This window comes from Hypanus sabinus, chromosome 14 (assembly GCF_030144855.1).
Source record: "Hypanus sabinus isolate sHypSab1 chromosome 14, sHypSab1.hap1, whole genome shotgun sequence".
Lineage (NCBI taxonomy): Eukaryota > Metazoa > Chordata > Chondrichthyes > Myliobatiformes > Dasyatidae > Hypanus > Hypanus sabinus.
In genome coordinates, this window is record NC_082719.1 from 100,150,224 (window position 1) to 100,173,287 (window position 23,064).

Consider the following 23,064-nt stretch of genomic DNA (forward strand, 5'->3'; position numbering starts at 1 on the left):
GCACTGTAAGGAGCTTGTATATTCTTCCCATGAATGCGTGTGTTTCCTCCAGATGCTCCGGTTTCCTCCCACAATCCAAAAATGTATCTGTTAGAAGGTTAATCAGTCATTGTTAGTTGTCCTGTGATTAGGCTCGGGTTAAATCGGTGGTTGCTGGGTGGTGTGGCTCGGTGGGCTGGAAGAGCCTGTTTCGTGCCGTATCTCTAAGTAAGAAAGAAAGTAACTAAATAAGTAACTAACTAACTAACTAACTAAGTAAATAACTTTGTGAAGGTACAACCTTCATCTGTCTTGTCCAAGGACAAAGTTGCAAGGGATGTCAGGGAGGTAGATCAGATGTCAATGTTCTCACAATCTGATTTATATAATATGCTGGCAGTCACATATCTGATGGGATGATATCCTGAGATTTTCTTTTAACTGATAGTCAGCTCTCTTTGTTGAGAATTATAGGGTTGCAGGGAGGGGAAGCACCTCTGCTAAAGGGGCTTGTCCATCCCAGGACAGCTCACTCACCTTTGGGCCACTGGACACTCAACTCTCTCCTGTGGCTCCAAGTAGCAGTTTGCACGTGACAGTGGTCACACTTTGGTACTTCGACAGTCAGGCTAAACCAGGTGAGGGTAGTGGTGGGTTTCATTCCCCAGTGAGATAGGGACATGCCTGTCCTAGCATGCAAAGTCAGCTCTGGTAGACTGGGCAGATGAGATTTACTGTGAGATCCAACAGCCAGGAAGGTGGTTCTGCAACTCTGTGGAGAGCAAAGGACATGATTTGGCACAGAGGTCATGGTCATCCCCTGCAGCCAAGGAAGACACCAGCTGTGATAACTACTCCTACCACTGGATCTGGACATATGGGTCGAGAGAGTGGAACTGACCCAGTGCAACATTCTTTTCACTTTAAAATCTCTCCCATCTGGGTCTCCTGTCACTGTCAGAAATAATGGACAACCATCACAGACACACGTGAAGGCCAAGTCATTGGGAATATTTCAAAGTTCAGAGTTCACAATAAATTTATTATCAAAGTACATATATGTCACCGTATACAACACGAGGTTCATTTTCTCATGGGAAATCACAATAGATACAAGAAACACAATAGAAGCAATGAAAGGCTACACTCAACAGGACGAACAACTAATATGCAATAAAAAAAACAAACTGCAAATACAAAAAGTGAAAAAATAAATAATAATACTGTAATAAATAAGTAATAAATATCAAGAACATGAGGTGAAGAGACATACAGACATACTTTATTGATCCCAAGGGAAATTGGGTTTCATTACAGTCGCACCAAGAATAGTGAAGAAATAGAGCAATATAAAACCATAAATAATTAAATAATTAAATAAATAAGTTGATTATTCCAAGTGGAAATAAGTCCAGGACCAGCCTATAGGCTCAGGGTGTCTGACACTCCGAGGGAGGAGTTGTAAAGTTTGATGGCCACAGGTAGGAATGACTTCCTATGATGCTCAGTGTTGCATCTCGGTGGAATGAGTCTCTGGCTGAATGTACTCTCGTGCCTTACCAGTACATTATGAAGTGGATGGGAGACATTGTCCAAGATAGCATGCAACTTGGACAGCATCCTCTTTTCAGACACCACCGTCAGAGAGTCCAGTTCCATCCCCACAACATCACTGGCCTTACAAATGAGTTTGTTGATTCTGTTGGTGTCTGCTACCCTCAGCCTGCTGCCCCAGCACACAACAGCCAACATGATAGCACTGGCCACCACAGACTCGTAGAACATCCTCAGCATCGTCCAGCAGATGTTAAAGGACTTCAGTCTCCTCAGGAAGTAGACACGGCTCTGACCCTTCTTGTAGACAGCCTTAGTGTCCTTGAAACTGAGTCCATACATTGTGGGAGCAGTTCAGTATTAGGGCAAGTGAAGTTGAGTGAAGTTATCCCCTTTGGTTCAAGAGCCTGATGGTTTTATCTATTTTTGTATTTATATATTTATTTATTGACATACAGCATTGAATAAGCCCTTCCAGCCCCTTGAACTGCACCACCCAGCAACCCCCAATTTAACCCTAACTTAGTCACAGGACAATTTAAAATGACTAACTAATCAACAAACTGGGACGTCATTGAACAGTAGGAGGAAACCGGAGCATGCAGAAGAAACCCACGCAGTCATGGGGAGAATGTATAATCTCTTCCTAGGCTGTGGCAAGAATTGAACCCAGGTTGCTGTACTGTAAAACGTTGTGCTATGCCACTGTGCTGTTGAGGGGTATTAACTGCTCCTGAATCTGGTGTTAAGTATTATGAATTCTTTGTATAAACATGGGATAATATCACAATGGAAATGTCATCAGTATTTAAAAGGTCAACCATAAAGGTCTTACAAACCTGATTAGGAGATTAATGAGTAACTCTTCAAGTTTTGTTCGGATTTCCACCAATGAAGAACATTTTCGGAAGGAATCTTCATTACTGAGGGACTGAGGAAAAAACATGCAAATAATTAACAACCTGTTTTAGACCCTTGTTGGAGATTAATGTTGTTCTGCATGAAAATGTCAATATCAAGTTATTTGACTGATTAGTGTATCACTGGGATCTCAACACGTATATTCACTTGTCGCCTTCTAGCTTGTCCTTATTCCCCTCCCCCTCATCACCTTCTTATTCTGTCATCTTCCCTCTTCCTTTCCAGTCCCAATGAAGGGTCTTGGCCCGAAATGAGAGGGCAAATGTTAGATACATGGGCTATGACCAAAGAAAATATGGCAAAAGTCACTTAGCATCCTAGTGCAAGGGTGACTATTAGGTGTGTCAGAAATCAAACCTACAAAAATTAGTGAAATTAGTGGAAACTGCCAATATTTACAAACAGATTTCTACCAGAAAACACAATAATACCTCCATACTTATTCTTGTTCAGTGTGAACTCCTAGCAGCCCCAATCTCTCCCTCACTTTGGGTAATGAGCCCATTTTTATTTGGCACCAGGACGTAGCATCTTTAATTACCAACAAAGTTAACTTAAGACTACACATGAATTAGAATATGAGGCATCCCACAATGTAGTTACAATAGATTACATAATAAACAGCAGTATCCACCTTATATACAGTTTTCAAAGAACATGTACTAAAGGTTCAAAGGTTCAATTTAATATCAGGAAAATGTATACAATATACATCCTGAAATGCTTTTTCTTTGCAAAACATCCACGAAAACAGAGAAGTGCCCCAGATAATGAATGACAGTTAAACATGAGAACCCCAAAGTTCCCCCCAGCTCCCCCTCCTGCGTGTAAATGGCAGTGAGCAGCAATTCCCCTCCCCCACCATTGGCAAAACAAAAAGTGCACCCGCTACTGAGCACAAACGTGAGCGAAGCGATAGAAAAGACACAGAACTTGCAGTTACCCCAAAGCCTATCGCAATTCATCCGGCATTTGGCAACCCACAGGTTCTCTCTCTCCCTAATAAGGGAGAGGGAGGTGTCTCCCATTTTCATAGTGAGCAGGAGACATAACAACAACCCGCTGGTTTACGATGTTAAAAAGTCCGTTTCTGACCTGGAAATGGAATATTCCACCATGTAAGGCTGGAAAGGCACCATAATGCCAACCTGAGCACATCAGCTTGGTTTAGGACCCATTATGAGGATATAGAGGGGGAAGGCATTGACGTGCATACACTCAGCAAAACAACAGCAGGATGCCAAGGCAATGTTTGTGTGTGTTTGAATGCATGTGAGTAAGGAGTGTGTTTACCGAATGGTCTCCATCACAGCATAATTTTAAGTTGATTGGAGGATAGTATCAGAGGAATGTCAGGGGTAGGTTTTTTGCTACCAGAGTAGTGGAATGTTCTACCAGGGGGTGGCAATGAGGCAGATGCATCAAAGATTTTTAACAGATCTGAGACAGGCACATGGATGATAGAAAACTAGAGAACTGTGTAGGAGGGAAGGTTTAGATTGATCTTAGAGTAGGTTAAAACATTGGCACAACCGCATGGGCCAAAGGGCTAATACTGTGCTGTTGTGTTCTACACACAGTGGCTTCTTTATTAGGTACACCTGCTTGTTAGTGCAAATATCTAATCATTAATCATGTGGCAGCAACTCAATGCATGAAAGATGCAGACATGGTCAAGAGGTTCTGACCAAACATCAGAATGGGGAAGAAATGTCATCTAAGTGGCTTTGACCTTGTTGGTGCCGGATGGGGTAGTTTGAGCATCTCACAAACTGCTGACCTCCTGGGATTTCACATACAACTGTCTCCAGAGTTTACAGAGAACAAACATCCAGTGAGTGGCATTTCAGTGGATGAAAATATTTTGTCAATGAGAGTGGTCAGAGGAGAATGGCCAGACTGGTTCAAGCTGACAGGAAGGCCACTGGAACTCACATAACCACATGTTACAACAGTAGTGTGCAGAAGAGCATCCCTGAATGCAGATGTTATGACAGCAGAAGACCACAAACATACAGAAATACATACCTCCTGTACCTAATAAACTGTCCACTGAGTGCACGTTCCAAGTTCTAAATGTCAATAACTTCTGCCCAAAACAGATATTGCTCCCCTGTTCAGTTTCTCCAATGTTGTATTTTTTCTTGGTTAAGATCCTACCTGGGGTGGACCTCTGGGGGTGACAGGATAATTATCTTCTCCAAAGCTGAGCTTGTGTATTCGCTGTGCTGCGCACACTCCTAACTCCTTCTCCAGCAGGTCCAAAGGAAACGTTTGCAGAGCATGAATAGTGTGAACTCCATGAAACTCAAGGCGCCTGACAGTTTTAGGACCAATCCCTGGAATGGCATGTTAAAATACAACAGATGTAATGTCTCATGTCTCATAATCGGAAGGATGTAGAAGTAGAGAGATTTACCAGGATGCCACCTGGATTAGAGAGCATGTCTTATGTGGATAGGTTCAGTGAACTAAAGCTTTTCTCTTTGGAGCAAAGAGGATGAGAGCTGGCTTGATAGAGGCGTAAAACAAGATGGGTATTGGGGTGGAGATACATCTCTATCAAAGGAGGCATAAGGCACTCCTTTCCTCTGCTAGCCTGCGAGTAATCCATGGGCAAGGTGTTGCATCAGCTTAGTCCCCTCCACCCCAAGCCACCCCATGGGAGCAGGTAGTGGATATGAGCAGCTGGTGCATGTCACGTCCCGGTTGTGCAACCATTGACACCAGGCAGACAATCTCTGAAGAGCATTGATAATGGTTGGGGTCACCTGACTTATAAAGACACTGCCAGAAGAAGGCAATGGCAAACCACTTCTGAAGAATTTACCAAGAACAATCATGGCCATAGACCATCATCACCCATGTCATACGACACGGCACATAATGATGATGATGATGTTCTAAAAGAAGCATAGATTGAGTAGATAGCCAGAGACTTTTTCCCAGGTTGGAAATAACTAATACCTGGGGGCATAATTTTAAGGTGATTGGAGGAAAGTATAGGGAGGTGGGAGATGTTAGAGTTAAGTTTTTTTACTCAGAAAGGCAAGTTTGTGCATAAAAATAAAAATGTAGAAAGCATAGAATATTTTCACCTGTACATTCACTGAAGCACAACAAAGCCTGGAGATTAAGAGAGATAAGCTTTTCTGTCACATGTACATGAAAGCATTGAAATATACAATATACCAACACAGCCTGTAAAGTGTTGTCATGCTTCTGGTGCCAACGTAGCATACACACGACTTACTAAACCTAACTTGTCAAGGAGGCCTTCCCTTGATTGGTTTCCACCATGGATGTCCTGTCCTAACTGTGATATGCAAACCAGGGAAGAATGATATGGAGAACGAGTAGCTCCAACTCTCCACATGCTTGGCAAATCCAAAGGAAAGGCAGAGACCAATACATTTTGGCACCAGCAATGTCACTGGAGTTGCCAGTTAGCACTGAACTCAGGGCAGGACTGCTTTAGGAACTCCAGCTCCAGATTTTTCCCACAAGGTTTACTCCTAAAGCCTTTCCATGAGTGGGTATGGCCATAAGGCAGCTGACATTGCAGATCAGTTTTCCTTCTCCCAGCCACGGTAATGAGCCCCATCTACCCGAAACCTGTACACCTTAGAAACACAGAAATGCTCAGATCCCATGAATGAACACCAAAAAACCCTGAAAATTAAGTAGCTTAGTGCAGAAGTCTTACCAGGTATTTGTTTGAGATGCATGAGGTTCCCCATACAGTCTAGAACGCTTTCTGGTAACAATGTTGTTTGCTGGTTGGGTTTAAATGTCCCAGACACCAGCTTCGCCTGCAACTTATTGGACGCAATTCCTGCACTACTGGTGAGACCAATCCGTTCGTATATCGCTCCTCTCATCTCATCTCCGATTTTCGATCCAAGAGCCAAACGAACATGTTTTTCATCGGCTGGATTTAATGCTGTACAGAAATAAATTAATGAACAAAGCTGTGCTTTATTTTCAGAAAATTATATATTCATAGTGTTCATAGTGAAAATAAATTTCAAGTTTATGGTCATTCAACCATCCACATGTACTACCAAATGAAGCAACATCCCTAACAAGAGAAAATCCCCAGATGCTGGAAATCCAAGTAATGCATGCAAAATATTGGAGGAACTTAGCAGGCCAGGGAGCATCTATAGAAAAGAGTAAACAGTTGATGTTTTGGGCCGAGATCCTTCATCAGGACTGGAAAGAAAGGGGAGAGGTCAGAGTACGAAGGTGGGAGGAGGGGCGGAAGAAGTACAAGGTGGCAGGTGAAACCAGGAGAGGAGGAGGTGATGAAGTAAAGAGCGAGGAAGTTGATTGGTGAAGGAGATAAAGGGCTGGAGGAGGAGGATTCTGATAGGAAAGACAGAAGACCATGGAAGAAAGGGAAAGGGGATGAGCACCAGAGGGAGGTGATGAGCTGGTAAGAAGAAAAGATGACAGAGAGAAACAGGAATAAGATATGGTAAGGGCGGTGGGTGGGGGGGGGGGGGGCGGCAATTACTAGAAGTTCAAGAAATCAATGTTAATGTTGTCAGGTTGGAGGCTACCCAGGTGGGATATAAGGTGCTGCTCGTTCAACCTGAGTGTGGCCTCATCGTGGCCTCAATATTCCGCCAGGCCAAAGTGCACAACATATAACCCACACACAACAGATAAAGTAATATCACCACAAATAAATTAACAACTAATAAAACGTATTTCAGAAGATTGACATGTCACATAGGATGCTTTTATGATACAAGTTAAATAAGCAAACTATATAACACTTCTGGCACCTCATAAGTGATGAGACCTGGATGGTGGCAAGGAGTTCAGTAGTCTTATGGTCTGGGGAAAGAAGCAAGAAGCTTTTCCCCCAGTACTTATCCTAATATTATGATACCTCCTGCCTGATGGTGGGGGGTCAAAGAGGTTGAAGATTGCTGATGTAATACTTTTGGTATCTCAGATGGTTTGGAAGATAGACCTATATGGTCCTCTCAGCGGACCTTCCAATCCTTTGTTGGGTCTTGCTAGATGCTTCACAATTTCCCTACCAGATGGTGATACAGCTGGTAAGGACACTCTCGATAATGCTCCTGTAAAAATTAGTTAGAGTGGGGGTGGGTAATGTCTCACTCACCTCAGTCTCCTCAGGAAGTGGAGACACTGTTCTGTTAAAGAAGTGGAATTGAGAGACCAGATGTGATCGTCCCTTATGATCCACAGAAATTTATATCTCCTGACTCTCACTACAGTGGTTCCGTTTCTGTGCACTGAGGAGTGGTCAGCCTGCATCTTCCTAAAGTCCATAATCATCTGTTTCGTCCTGTCCACAGTTAGACTCAAGTTGTTTTACTCACGAAATTGCAAACAAGGTTTTAGCAATTTTCCTACCAGTACACGGTCATAGCCTGTGCAAGTCTGCTTTCATTTATATGACAAATTACTCTCAGTATTATTTATTTACTGATTTTTTTTTGTATTTGCACAGTTTGTCTTTTTTTGTACATTGGTTGGTCGATTCTCAATTATCTCTTTATTTTACCATGAATAAAACAAATCTTAGCGTAGTATATTAAGATATACACTATACATTCTTTGATAATAAACTTACTTTGAACTTTTATTTCTGCAAATCACTTGAAGCTTTCAATAATATGGCAAATTGTGAATAAACTGAAGAAATATATTGTGTTATAGGAACCTGGGACTTTGAATATCACCACCACATACACGGTCACTACCTGCAGCAACCTTCCAGCTTCAGTGAAGATCTTCAAGCGTAGTCTGACCTGAGGTTACAGAACATCAGCTCTCACTGGGAGATAAGCATTCAGTTGAGTTTTAACCTTGGGAAATGATCCAAGGGATAAAAGAGCTAATGTGTGAGGAGCTCTGGGCTTTGGGCCTTACTCACTGGAGTTTCGAAGAATGAGGGGGGGAATCTCACAGAGACCTATCGAATGTTGGAAGACCTAGATAGAGTGGATGTGGAGAGTATATTTACTACAATGGGGGGAGCCTAGGACCCGAGGGCACAGCCTCAGAATAGAAGGAAGTACATTTACAACAGGGATAAGGAGGAATTTCTTTAGGCAGATATTTGTAATCTGTGAAGTTCATTGCCTTAGACAGCTGTGGAGGCCGAGTCATTTGGTATATTTAAAACAGAGGTCAATAGGTTCTTGATTCAAAATTCAAAGTTGAAATTAAATTTGTTACCAAGGTACATACCAGTATTTGTCAACATATACTACTCTCTGAGATTCATTTTCTTGCGGGCATTCACAGTAAAACAAAGGATTACAATAGAATCAATTAAAAAATACACTCAAAGACTGACAAAATGAATGTGCAAAAGAAGATGAGTGCAAATAAAAAATAAACAACTACATAAATAATATTGAGAACATCGGTTATAGAGCCTTGAAAGTGACTTCATAAGTTATGGAATTGGCTCAGTGTTGAGGTGAGTGAAGTTATTCATGCTGGTTCAGGAGTCTGATGATTGAGGGGTATTAACTGTTCCTGACCTGGTGGTATGGGACCAAATGCCCCTGTATCCCTACCCAATGGCAGAAGCAAGAAGGGAGCACTGTCTGGATGATTAGTAAGGACATATAACCATAAAACCATATAACAATTACAGCATGGAAACAGGCCATCTCGGCCCTTCTAGTCCATGCCGAACGTTTACTCTCACCTAGTCCCACCTACTTGCACTCAGCCCATAACCCTCCATTCCTTTCCTGTCCATATACTATCCAATATTTTTGAAATGACAAAATTGAACCTGCCTCTACCACTTCTACTGGAATCTCGTTCTACACAGCTACCACTCTCTGAGTAAAGAAGTTCCCTCTCGTGTTACCCCCAAACTTTTGCCCCTTAACTCTCAACATCAAGTGTTATGGGAGAGAAGACTGAAGATAGGGGTTGAGTGAGAAAATAAATTAGACATGATGGAATGGCGGAGAAGACTCGATGGGCCAAATGGCCTAATTTTGTTGTATGCCTGTTGGACATATGGAAAACGACAAGGAATAAAGGCCACGGCCAATTCAAGGTGATGCCAAATATCTCTTGGGAGCAGTGAGAGTGTGGAGTGAAACCACCTACAGTTAGGCAGAGGTAGTGAGGAGCTCAGATGCTGGAGGAACTCGGCAGGTCCAGCAGCATCTATGAAGGGGAAGGATGAGTTCTGATGAAGTGTCTCAGCCCGAAGCATCCATGTTTAGTCATTTCCATAGCTGCTGCGTGACCTGCTGAGTTCCTCCAGCATTTTGCGTGTGTTGCTCTGGATGTCCAGTATCTTGTGTCTAAGGAACTGGGATTTAAAGGTACAACTCAGACAGAGGAATTAGCAAGCAGAGTCTCTCAGGGGCATTTAGAAGATGTGAAGAAGACACAAGCAGGCTTCCTGGACTTGAATATTTGTCATGGCGATTAACATTTCCTCCTCTCAAAGTATTCCTGAGGGCTGGGGCGAGCACTGAACTTACCAGATTTTTACCAAGACAGCAGCAGTTGTCATGTGTCCTGCAGGCAGTCATCTGACAGCTCAGAATGTGCAGGTGGCACAACAGAGAGCTGTTCTGTCCAGGGAAAAGACTTCCCTGTAGTCTTGCTGAAAGCAGTGGAGGTACAGGTGAAAAGGCCGTGTCCAGGCCTGCAATAGTAATCAAATTCAGACCTGTGTCTTACATTCCCTTACAGTTCTGCACAGCCAAAAATTACTGACTCATTTAAGTACCTTAAAATGTTTTCCAGATGGATTTTAAATCTCTTGTTAGATCATAAGACTGTAAGACATCATAAGAGCAGAATTTGACCATTCAGTCCATCAAGTCTGCTGCGCCATCCCATCATGGTGGATCCGGGATCCCACTCAACCCATACACCTGCCTTCTCATCATATCCTTTGATGCCCTGTGATCAGGAAATGATCAACTTCCTCCTTAAATATATCCACAGATTTGGTCTCAACCACATTCTGTGACAGATTACTACTTTCTGGTTAAAAAAAATTCCTCCTTATCTCTGTTCTAAAAGGTCATCCCTCAATTTTGAGGCTGTGCCCTCTAGTTCTGGATAGCCCCCCCCCAAAGGAAACATCCTCCCTATCTAGTCCTTTCAACATTTGATTCCTCTGTGTTCTTCTAAGTTCCAGTAAGTACAGCAGGCCCAAAGCTGCCAAACGCTGCTCATGTGTTAACCCTTTCATTCCCAGAATCATCCTTGTGAATTTCCTCTGGACTCTCTCCAATGACAACACACCAGTCACATCCTTTCTGAGATATGGGGCTCTGAACTGTTGACAATACTCCAAGTGCAGCCTGACTAGTCTCTTATAAAGCCTCAGCATTATCGCCTTGCTTTTATATTCCACTCCCCTTGAAATAAATGTCAACACTGCATTTGCCTTCTTTGCCACAGACTCAGCCTGTAAATTAAACTTCCGGGAGTCTTGCACAAGGACTCCTAAATCCATCTGCACCTCTGATGTTTGAACCTTCTCTTATATGTTACAAAGCTCCAAGATAGCATAACCGTTAGCCCAACACTATTACAGCTCAGAGCACCAGAGTTTGGAGTTCAATTATAAAGTCATCTATAAGGAGCCTGTGTGACATCCTTGTGGTATGAATGGAATTTTTTTTCCCAGGTGCTCCAGTTTCCTCCAACAATCCAAAGACATAACGCTTGGTAGGTTGATTGGTCATCATAAATTGTCTCATGATAAGGTTCAAAGTAAATTTGTTATCAAATTACATGCATATCACTATATATAACCCAGAGATTTGTTTTCTTGCTGACATAATCAATAAATCCAAGAAACAAAATAGAATCAACAAAAGACCTTACCCAACAGGACGGGCAAACAACCAATATGCAAAAAGACAACAACTTGCGCAAATACAAAAGAAAACAATAGTAAATAATTAAGTAAGCAATATTTAGTGAGAACATGAGAAGGAGAGTTCCTGAAAGGGAGTCTATAGATTGTGGAAATAATTTACTGGTGCATGAGTGAAGTTACGCCCTCTGGTTCAAGAGCCTGATCGTTGCGCAGTAATAACTGTTCCTGAACCTGGTGCTGTGTGTCCTGAGGCTCCTGTACCTTTTTCCTTATGGCAGCAGTGAGAAGAGAGCATGATCTGGGAGATGGGAGTTCTTGATGATGGTTGCTGCTTTCCTTCGACAGCGCTCTGTGTAGATGTGCTCAAAAGTACAGAGGGCTTTACCCTGATGTACTGGGCAGTACCTAATAATTTTTGTCGGATTTTCCATTCAAGGGCAATGGTGTTTCCATACCAGTGAGTGATGCAGCTAGTCAATATACTCTCCACCACACATCTATAGAAGTCTAGCAAAGTTTTAGGTTCGGCATGACATCTTCACAAACTGAAGGAACTAGAGGTGCTACGGTACTTTCTTTATAATTGAACTTATATGCTGGACCGAGGACAGACACTCTGGAATGATAACACTGAGTAATTTATAGTTGCTGACTCTCTCCACCTCTGATCCCCCAATAAAGACTGACTTATGGACCTCCGGTTTCCTCTTCTTGAAGTCAATAATCAACTCCTTGGTCTTGTTGACATTGAGTAGGAGCTTGTTGTTGTGGCACCACTCAGCCATCGCAGAATGGGACCATATATGGAGATAAGTCTCTGATATTAAGGGGCACTGCAAAGGATTGAAAAAAGCTGGCGAAAATTGCAAACAGCCAGCTCCATCATGGGCACTAGCCTCTCCACCGTCAAGGACACCTTCAACTGGCGATGCATCAGAAAGGTGGCTTCCATCATTAAGGATCGCCATTACCCAAGATGCTTCTCATTGCTACCATCAAGGAGAAATTACAGGAAGCTGAAGAGACACACAACATTTTAAGAACAGCTTCTTCCACACTGCCATCAGATTTCTGAACAGACACTGAACACTATTTCTCATCTCTTGTTTCTCTACAAATACATATATGTAGATATAAAAACAAATTTCATGACACGTGAGTGACGTGATTCTGATTCTGATATGGTTCTCTATCACAAACTGAGAGTGGGAAGGGGGCAGGGAGAGAGGAACCAAGGTTGGGAAAGGGAGAAGGAAGAGGAGAGGGAGTGGGAAACACCAGAAAGTCATTCTGTAATGATAAATAAATCAACTGTTTGGAATCGAATGATTGTGCCTGGTATCTCAAGGCTGGATGTGTTTGCACTCGTGCCAACCCCCACCCCACCCCCATCACTGGCACTCCTTCTCTGCCACTATTGCTCTCGGGACACTCCACTCCCACCATTTCCAACATCTTTTGCTCCCGCCAGATTTACAAGCTCACTCTCCGCTCCACGTTGACGAATACAGTACTGTGCAAAGGTCTTAGGCAGCCTAGCTATATACATATGTCCTTATAAATTATGTGTGTGTGAGAGCGAAGGGGGGGAGAGGGGGAGGAAGAGAAAGGGGAAAGAGAGGAGAGAGAGGTTTATTATAATTTATAGTACATTTTATGCCACTAAACAACAAATTTCATGACCTATGCCAGTGATAATAATAAACCTGATTCTGATCCACCCATGCATTATTTAACATACTAACACTTAATATCGATAGTCAGATGATATATGTTATGTATAAAAAACAATTTATCAAATTAATACTTAAGTCTTCAGCTAAAATTGAATACTTTCCACTTGAGAGCACAACATTTAATTAATAAATGTATTTATTGAAACATTTTCTTGGAGCTCAGAGATCTTGCGTTGCTCGTGGCTGAGTTTCACAAGGTTGTGTTAGTCTTCCTCTTCACTTCTAAATTAAGTAGCAAGAGATTTGCCAGGAATAAATAATATTTGCATCCAAAGACGTTATGTAAAGTGTAATGCTATATTGGGGCCCAAGGGGATAGCAATAAAGACTGAGCCTTTTGTATAATGTTTCACAGAGCTGCTATTAATTTATTTATCTAGAGATACAGCGTTTATCTAATTGTGTTTTTGCATTGCTGCATGGGATACAGTGGAACAATTATTTCACACACAGGACGGTGTGTGACTACACAGCTCAAATACCATCTATACATTTTCTGATGACACAACTATTGTTGGCAGAATTTCAGGTGAAAGCAAGGAGGAAGTGTACAGGAGTGAGATAATTCGGCTGGTTGAACACACAACACAACCTCGCGCTCAATGTCAATAAAACCAAGGAACTGATGGTGAACTTCAGTAAGGGGAAGTTGAGGGAACACAAGCCAGTCCTCATCGAGGGATCAGCAGTGGAAAGGGTGAGCAGTTTCAAGTCCCTGGGTGTCAACATCTCTGAAAATCTATCCTGGGCCCAACATATTGATACCACTACAAAGAAATAGGCAAGCAGCTATATTTTATGAGGAGTTTGAGAAGATTTGGTATGTCACAATTTTCTACAGATGTACCATGGAAAGCATTCTCCATTGTTTGTGACACTGGCTAATATAGAGGCACAGGATCAGGAAAAGTTGCACAAAAGTTTCAAACTCAGCCAATCCATCATGGACAGTAGCCTCCGCAGCATCGGGGACATCATCAGAAGGGGAACCCATCATTAAGACCCCCATCACACAGGATATGTTCTTTTCCCATTGCTACCATCAAGGAGGAGGTATGGGAGCCTGAAGGCAGACACTCAACGATTCAGGAACAGCTTCTTCCTCTCTACCATCAGATTTCTGAATAGACAATGAACCCATGTACATCACCTGCCTATTTTTTCCCTATATATATATATTGAAACTGTTTCTTTATGTTTTGAACTGTATTGCTCCCACAGAACAAATTTCATGATGTACTGTACACCAATGATATTGGACCTGATTCTGATCCTTTTGTGCTAGCACGACATTTAGAACTGTGCTTCAAACCGTAACACTTCACATTTTTTATTGACTACCTATCTGCCCTCCCACCATACACACAAGAGGTTCTGAACACCCTGGAAATCTTGAGCAATACACATAAAAATCTAGTTTGATACATGGCTTGTGTTTATGTTAAATCAATGTAATCTAACATTCCTGCAGTCTCTCACAGGCTAGCCCTATGTATAATCTGATTTCCTGTTCTGATGCTATTTAGCTCCCCCAATGTGATTTTCAGCCTTTTTAAAGCTCCTTTCCAGGTTCATCCCCCTGCAGGTTCGGTTGAAACCTCTGCCCACAGCAGAAGGATATTGGTCCTAGCTCTGTTGAGGGGCAATCCACCAACACAGAACCCATCACAATTATTACTCTCTCGACACTTCTCTTCCCCCTCCTTCAGCTGTGCCCACTACAGTGCTATGGTCTTACTCTGCCTACACTTCCCAGGGGAAATTCTTCCACCCTCCCCCCCCCATTGATAATCAGAACTGAACACCGTGCAAAGAGCAAGATGACATCAGAGGCTTACTGGACTAACTTCCTGTAATTTCTCCCCTTCCCCTCTTCTCTTTCTCCATTCTCATTCCCCTCGCACCCTTTCTCTTCTCACCTACCCATCACCACTCTCTGATGCCCCTCTTCCTTCCAGTTCTCCTATGGTCCACCAGATTCTGCTCTCCCACCAGATTCCTTCTTTCTCAGCCCCTTGCCTTTTCCACCTATCACCTGGCAGCTTCTCATTCCACCACCCACCAACCTGGCTTCACCTAACACCTGCCAGCTCCTCCTCCTCCCTCCCCCACATTCTTCTTCCCCCTTCTTTTCCAGGTCTGACGAAGGGTCCTGACCTGAAACGTTTATTGCGTATTTCCCTCCATAGACGCTGCCAGACCTGCTGAGTTCCTCCAGCATTTTGTGTGCGTGTTCCTCAAGATTTCTACCATCTGCACAATCTCTTGTGTTTATAGTGTTCAGATAACTAGTCCCAAGATGCAACTTAATGATCATGTACAGGAGTATAATAATTTACATTTGTTGAGCAGTTTTAATTAAGCAAAAAAAAACAAGGACTTTATAGATCTTCTATCAGATGAAATATGACTCTGAGCAAAAGAAGAAGATATTAGTAGCTAGCCTGAAAAAAGTCAAAAGGGTACTTTTAAATTTTTTTTACTTATCGACATACAGCGCAGAATAGGTCCTTCTAGCCATGCTACCCAGCAATCCCCCAAATTAATCTTAGCCTAATCAAAGCACAATTTACAATGACCAATTAACCTACTAACTGGTACGTCTTTGGACTGTGGGAAGAAACTGGAACACTGGGGGAATGTACTAACTCCTTACAGGCAGTGGCGGGGATTGAACCCGGGTTGCAGGTACTGTAAAGCGCTGTGCTAACTATTATGCTACTATGCCACCATGTTCTCATAAGATAGAGGGGAAAAACACATCATCGTATTTCCTCTAAACTGTGCGAGGGCACAGCCATGCAGAAAATGAAATGCTCTCATGCACATATCCTCTGTTGCCAGACAGCTAGTATTTAATTTTGTATAATGAGAATAAATTTTGAAATTATGCAAATATAATTTTGAAATATATGTTAATATAATTGGGAAATACCCTGTAATTAATTATGTGCTAATAATACAATCCATAAATATAATCCATACTTTGAAATATTTTAGAGTTTCAACGTATTTACATTGTCAGTGTTTCAAGTTACAACACTGCTATAAATTGAAACAATAAACACAGAATGGAAGTCGGTAGCTCATTGTTAATATACTACTGATCATCTGATAGCTGATGCCGTTTGGCAAAACTTTTTACTTTTGTCATTGTGCCTGTCGGTTGATTTGACTGCCCTGTATTGTTTATTGTGTTGAGTTGTGGTCTGTGCTTGTTTGGGATACATACTACGAAAAGAATTTAAAATGCCGTGCATTTTTCAGGCCATGTAAAAACTTTCTGCTTGGAGCACTGCTTGGTCTGCACAGCTGTAAAAAACAATTAGCGAGAACATTGCATGTCATGAACAGAACTGAAGTGACAGGGTTGTACAAAGATTAAAGAAAGATGTAATGATCAGATTTATTTGTCACATGTACATTGAAACATCAAAATATACAGTGAGATGTATCATTAACATCAACGACCAATGTAATCCAAATATGCACTGTGGAAAAGTGTTAACATGCTTCTGGTGCCAACAGCATGTACACAACTTACTAACTCTAACCCGTACATCTTAGAAATGTGATAGGAAACCAAAGCACCTGGAGAAATAAGATGCTGCCTGGCCTGCCAAGTTCCTCCAACATTTTGTGTGTGCTGCTCAGATTTCCAGCATCTGCAGACTTTCTCTTGTTTGGGAGAACATAAACACCTTACAGACAATGGCGGGAATTCAACCCGGGTTGCTGGCACAGTAATCACATTATGCTAACTGCTTCACTACTGTGTGACCCCCTAAGCTGCCATGCCTATCATACCTTCATTCAATTACACATCAACAGATTTATTACATTGATGATTTTAACCAGAGTCATTTTCAGTTTTAATCTGCTCGTTTGAAAGGAAAAACTCTCTTAAGATGAGGTGCTTTCCCCAAAAGGTTACTGGCGCTGTAATTGCGTTATGCTAACTGCAATGAAGGATGAAGGAACAACAATCAAAAGCTAGACGGTGCAGTTAGTGGTGGAATTGTTCTTACCCTGGTTACTGTAGACATGACCAGATACAAACAAGTCTGCAGGAACAACACCACTTCCAATCCGTTGCAATCTCTTCTCCACTAGTTCAGTTATGTCGACAAAATTTTCATCAAAGCCTAGTCGTTCCACTAGTGGACTGAACTCCTCCAGCAATTCTGAGAAATAATCCAAGACAATACAGAGAAGATTAATTCAGTAAATAAATCACAGAACAGTACAGAGCAGAATGGATCCTTCGGCCCACAATGTCATGCCTACATATAGAGTTATAGAATACAACAGCACAGAACCAAGCCCTTTGGCCCATCTAGTCCATGCTAAACAATTACTCTGCCTAGTTTCACTGACCTACACCCAGACCATAACCCTTCCACCCACATACCTATCCAAGTTTTTCTAAAATGTTGAAATACAGTACTGCAGAAAAGTCTTAGCAACATATATATAGCTAGGGTGCCTAAGACTTTTAGCACAGTACTATAGAACCCACATCCACCACTTGTGCTGCCAGCTTGTTCCACACTCTCACCACCCTCTGAGTGAAGAAGATTTCCCTCATGTTCCCATAACCATTTTGCCTTTCACCCTTAATCCATGACCTCTTGTCTCACCCAACTTCAGTGGAAAAAGTCTACTTGCATTTGCCCTATCCATATCCTCATAATTTTGTATACTTCTGTCTAATCTCCCCTCATTCTCCCATGCTCGAGGGAAGCAAGGAGTCTGTAAGGAGTTTGTTTGTTTTCCAGTGATGACATGGTTTCCTCCTACTTTCCAAAGATGTAAGGGTTAGGGTTTGAGAGTTGCGGACATGCTACGTTGGCGCCTGTAGCATGGCCACACTTGCCGGCTACCCCCAGCACATCTTGGGGCATTCCGGAGTTCGGAGTGCAATTCCAGTCCTGTGCTGTTAAGGAATCTCTATATACCTTCCCCATGGAAAGCGTGGGATTTCTCTGGGTCCTCCCGTTTCCTCTCACTGTACAAAGATATACCAGATAGGTTAACAGGTCATTGTAAATTGTCCTCTGATTAGGTTAGGGTTAATTGGGTTTGTCAAGGGTAACTGAGATAGCTTGGCTCCAAGAGCCGGAAAGGCCTACTCCACGCTGTATCACTAAATAAATACATAAATAAAATACCCCATGTTTTATTGATTAAGTGCAAAATATGAATTAAACAAACAGAAGGTACTGATTTTTCCATATGGTGCAATTTCAAAAGTTAAACATGATGTTTTTTTCACATTTACAGTTACCTACTCAAGGGACAGAATAATGCTGATCAGTGGAAAATGTATTGAACGTAGGCAATATGGTTTAGGTTACTAGGAGACAACAATATTTCTCTCATTGTTGTTTTAGAAGAACAGTCAGCTGTCTTGACAGGAACAAAGGAAACTTTTGAGTCTTTCATGTATAAACCAGCAAGTCCCTCAGAAACAACTTCTCTATTCAAGGTAAAAGAGCCCCTCCTCCTTCCCTTTCTCCTCTCCTATCAGATTCCCTTTTCTCCAGTCCTTTACCATCTATTACCTCCCAGCTTTTTACTTCACCACATTCCCCCACCGACCTGGTCTCACCCATCACCTTCTGGCTTATCCTCTTCCCCCCCCCCCCACTCGACCCCGCCACCTTCTTATTCTGGCATTCACCCCCATTTTCTCCAGTGCTGATGAAGGGTCTCGGCCTGAAATGTCAACTGTTTATTCATTTCCATGGATGCTGACTGACCTGCTGAGTTTCTCCTGTATGTTTTTGTGTGTTGCTCTGGATTTCCAGCATCTGCAGAATCTCATGTTTAAATCTGTAGGCTATGTAACCCTGCATTATGCAGTAATATGCATATAGTATGTAACTTATCAAACAGGACTATGTAACAACAAATTAAGCTGCGGTATTTTTCAGCACCTTCGCTCTGATCACCAGAAAAGGCAGGATCTCCTGGTGGCTACCCATTTCAATTTGATTTCATTTCCATTCCAAAATGTCCATAAGACATTGGAGCAGAATTAGACAATTTGAAACATCGAGTCTGCTCCACCATTCAATCATGGCTGATCTTTTTTTCCCCACCTCAGCCCCGCATCTGGCCTTCTTCCTATAAACTTCATGCCATGTCCAATCAAGAACCTATCAAGTCTTGCCCTAAATATATCCAACAACCTGGCCTCCACAGCTGCCTGTGGTAACAAATTCCACAAATTCACCACCCTCTGGATAAAGAAATTTTTCCACATCTCCATTTAAATGGACACCCCTCTATCCTGAAGTTGTGCCCTCTTGTCCTAGATTCCTCCACCATGGGAAACATCCTTTCCACATCTACACTGTCCAGGCCTTCCAACATTTGAAAGGTTTCAATGAGATCCCCCCCATCCTTCTAAATTCCAGTAAGTACAGACCCATAGCCATCAAACATTCCTCAATGAATACCCTTTCATTCTGAGAATCGTCGTTGTGAGTTCCTCTGAACCCTTTCCAATGCCAGCACATCTTTTTTTAGATGAGCAGCCCAAAACTATTCACAATACTGGTGCCTTATAAAGCCTCAGCATCACATCCCTGCTCTTGTATTCTAGACCTCTTGAAATGAATGCTAACATTGCATTTGCCTTCCTCACCACTGACTCTACCTGCAAATTAATCTTTAGGGTGTTCTGCACAAAGACTCCCAAGTCCCTCTGCATCTCAATTTTTTGGATTTTCTCCCCCTTTTACACATATATTTCTACTATCAAAGTGCATGACCATGCATATTGTCTGCCCATGGCTTCCTCTACTGCCACGATGGGATTGGAGGACCAACACCTTATATTCCAGATGGGAACTCTAACCCAGTGGCATGAACATTGATTTCTCCAACGTCCGGTAATTCCCTCCCCTCCCTCCTCTCGTTTTCCCATTCTCCATTCTGATTACCCTCTCACTCCTCCTCACATGCCATCACTTTGCTACCCCTCCTCTTTTCCTTTCTTCCATAGTCCTCTCATATCATATTCTTTCTTCTTCTGCCCTTTACCTCGTTCACCTATGGCCTCCCAGCATCTTACTTCATCACCCACCCACCTTCCCCCTCACCTGGTCTCACCTATCACCTGCAGCATGTACTCTTTCCCCTCTTCCTACTTCCTTATTCTGGCTGGTTCCCCCTTCCTTTATAGTCTTGGTCTTGGCTGAAATGTTGACTGTTTATTCCTTTCCTGAGTTCCTCCAGCATTTTGTGTGTGTTGCTTTTAGCTAGGCAATGCAGCAACAGCAAGAATTACCTTCCTGATTACCTTCAAAGTTCAAAAGAATTATTATGAAAGTACTTACAATACTGTGCAAAAGTCTTGGGCACATATGCATAGCTTGGGTGCTTTGGACTTTCACAGTACTGCATGTAACATCTACTACCCTGAGATTAACCATCTTACAGGTATTCATACTAGAACAAAGAAATTCAACAGAATCAATGAAAAACTACACACAAACAGCCAAAGTACAAAAGATGGCAATCTGTGCAAATACACACGATAGATTAGACAGACAGATATAGATAGATAAGACAGCCAGACACCCGTACTATCTCTACTAAAGGTGGTATAGATAGGGTAAATGCAAGCAGGTTTTTTCCAGAGGGTGGGTGAGACTGGAAGTACAGGTCATAGGCTAAGGGTGAAAGGTGAAATGTTTAAGTTGGACTCGAGGGGGATCTTCACTCAAAGAGTGGTGCTATTGTGGACCAAGCTGCCAAAGGAAGTGATAGATGTGCGTTTGATTTCGGCATCTAAGAGAAGTTTGGATGAGTACATGGGAGGGATACGGAGGGCTCTGATCCAGTTGCAGGTCAATGGGACTAGACAGAATAACAGATCGGAGTGGACTAGATGAGCCATAGGGCCTGTTTCTGTGCTGTAGTGTTCCATGACTATGACATTATGATTCTGTAAGATGGCTATGCAAATCTGTAATAGAATGATTGTCTTAATTAAGTTGTTGCAAGTGACTATGCATTCAAAACCTCCAAGACCATAACCTCATGGCTATGTGGCCAGTGGTGTAATGGCCAGTTAGTAAGTAAGTAAGCAAAGTTGGGGTGCTATGATAGCATAGCAGTTAGTGTGACACTGTTACAGCTCGAAGTTCAGAGTTTAATTCCTATGTTGCCTGTAAGGAGTCTGCACGTCTTCCCCATGTATGCACGTTTCCTCTGTGTGCTCCAGTTTCCTCCCACACTCCAAAGACGTATCGGTTAGTGGGCTAATTGGTCATTGTAAATTGTCCTGTGATGAGGCTAGAGTTAAATACATGCGTTGCTGGGCGGCACAGCTCAGTGGGTCAGAAGGGGCTGTTCCACGCTGTATCTCTAAATAAATACATTTACTTCAGTAATACCTTTGAGAAGAGCCCCACATGAGAGGCTGCTCCAAAGGTAGGACCCTATACCATCCAGAGCAATTGACAAATTGGCTCCAGAGTTGTCCTGGCAGGTGGAGGCAGAAGATGTTGGATAAGGATTAAGGATTGTTATGGAGACTGGTGTGGGGACTCATTAAATTTAAGTTTGTTACATGTATTAGCAATCTGGATTTGAATGCAGGAGGTAATAATTAGTAAATTTACAGATGAACAAAGATTGATGATGATGTTTCTAGAATGACGACTTGTAAACTGTCTCCATTGATGTCAACCTTTGATTAATAACAATCCCAATTAGTGTCTCAGCCCAGGGTTTCATGAACTGAAGTTACAATCTTAAGGATCAACAACTTGATTGCCGAAAAATATTTATCTTGTAAATTGAGTGCTAGAAATTTTTTTGCACAGCAAAACATTTTACTTATTAACCAAAGGAGATAAAAGCCCAACTGCTAAACATAGTTCTCAAGTTAGTCTAGTTTATTTCTGGTCCTCTACAGCTATGAGTTTAGATGTGGGGATGACAAAGTAATGCATGTATGATTTAGAACATGCATGATTTAGAACATAGAACATTACAGTACAGGCCCTTCAGCCCACAATGTTGTGATAATCTTTTAACCTACTTCAAGATTTTTTTAAAACTTTTTTTATTGAGTTTTCAAATAATTACAGAAATAAACCTACTTCAAGATTAATCTAACCCTTCCCTTCCACGTGGCCCTCCATTTCCTTTCATCCATATGCCTATCTAAAAGTCTCTTAAATTTCCCTAAATGTATAATAATAACTTTATTGATCCTGAGTATGAAATTGTTTCAATACAGCATCAATATTTAAAAACACACTTAGCAGTGTGCAGAGTTAACTACTAATAAAGAGCAGAATAATAATATACATGATAATGTACCAATGTGCAATAACAATGTACGAAATAATAAAACAGAGACTATCGTACTATGATGTGTGTTCTGTTGCACAGAGATGAACTGTTGTATATGTTTATTGCATTTGGTTGGAAAGATTTTTGGAAAGATTTTCTGTAACAATCCTTGTGACAGCGGAGCTGAATGATCCTGTTCAAACCTGCTTATTCAGTAGGTATGGAGAGGATGTGCCAGATTGTCCATATGGATAACAGTTTATTTAGTGACATCCTCTCCAACACTAACTCAGAAAAGTCCAGGTTGTCACCAAGGACGGATCCAGCCTTTCTGATGGGTTTATTTAGTCTTTTTGCATCACCAGCACTGATGCTGCTCCCCCAAATAAAGCTGGAAAGAGGACTGCACTCACTACAACAGATTGGTAAAAGATCTCCAACATCCTGTTACACACATTGAAGGATCTCAGCTTCCTTAGAAAATAGATGATTTTGTATTCTTGTTAGATATTATAAACAGCCCCTTTTTCTCAATATTTTTTCCTTTTTTTTCTTTTTTTGTTTTTTTTCCTTATTAGTTATTAGATTGTTAGATTAGTTTTTCTTGCATAAATTTTTTTCTTTTTCTCTTTTGTTTTTTTTTAATATATATTATGATATACCTAGGTTTGCTTTGTTTATATGTTACTTGTATCGTCC

At 41.8% G+C, this 23,064-nt stretch overlaps 1 protein-coding gene across 2 annotated transcripts in view; it reads right to left on the reverse strand.

The window, feature by feature from the left end:
- poli (polymerase (DNA directed) iota) overlaps positions 1–23,064 on the reverse strand; it is a 69,544-nt gene that overhangs the window by 14,140 nt on the left and 32,340 nt on the right. For both annotated transcript variants that reach the window (XM_059989716.1, XM_059989717.1), the window contains exons 4-7: positions 17,079–17,234; positions 6,161–6,397; positions 4,615–4,793; positions 2,373–2,464 (exon numbers count right to left, since the gene is read on the reverse strand). In XM_059989716.1, the coding sequence (XP_059845699.1) occupies positions 2,373–2,464; positions 4,615–4,793; positions 6,161–6,397; positions 17,079–17,234 (664 nt within the window). The remainder of the gene's footprint in view (positions 1–2,372; positions 2,465–4,614; positions 4,794–6,160; positions 6,398–17,078; positions 17,235–23,064) is intronic.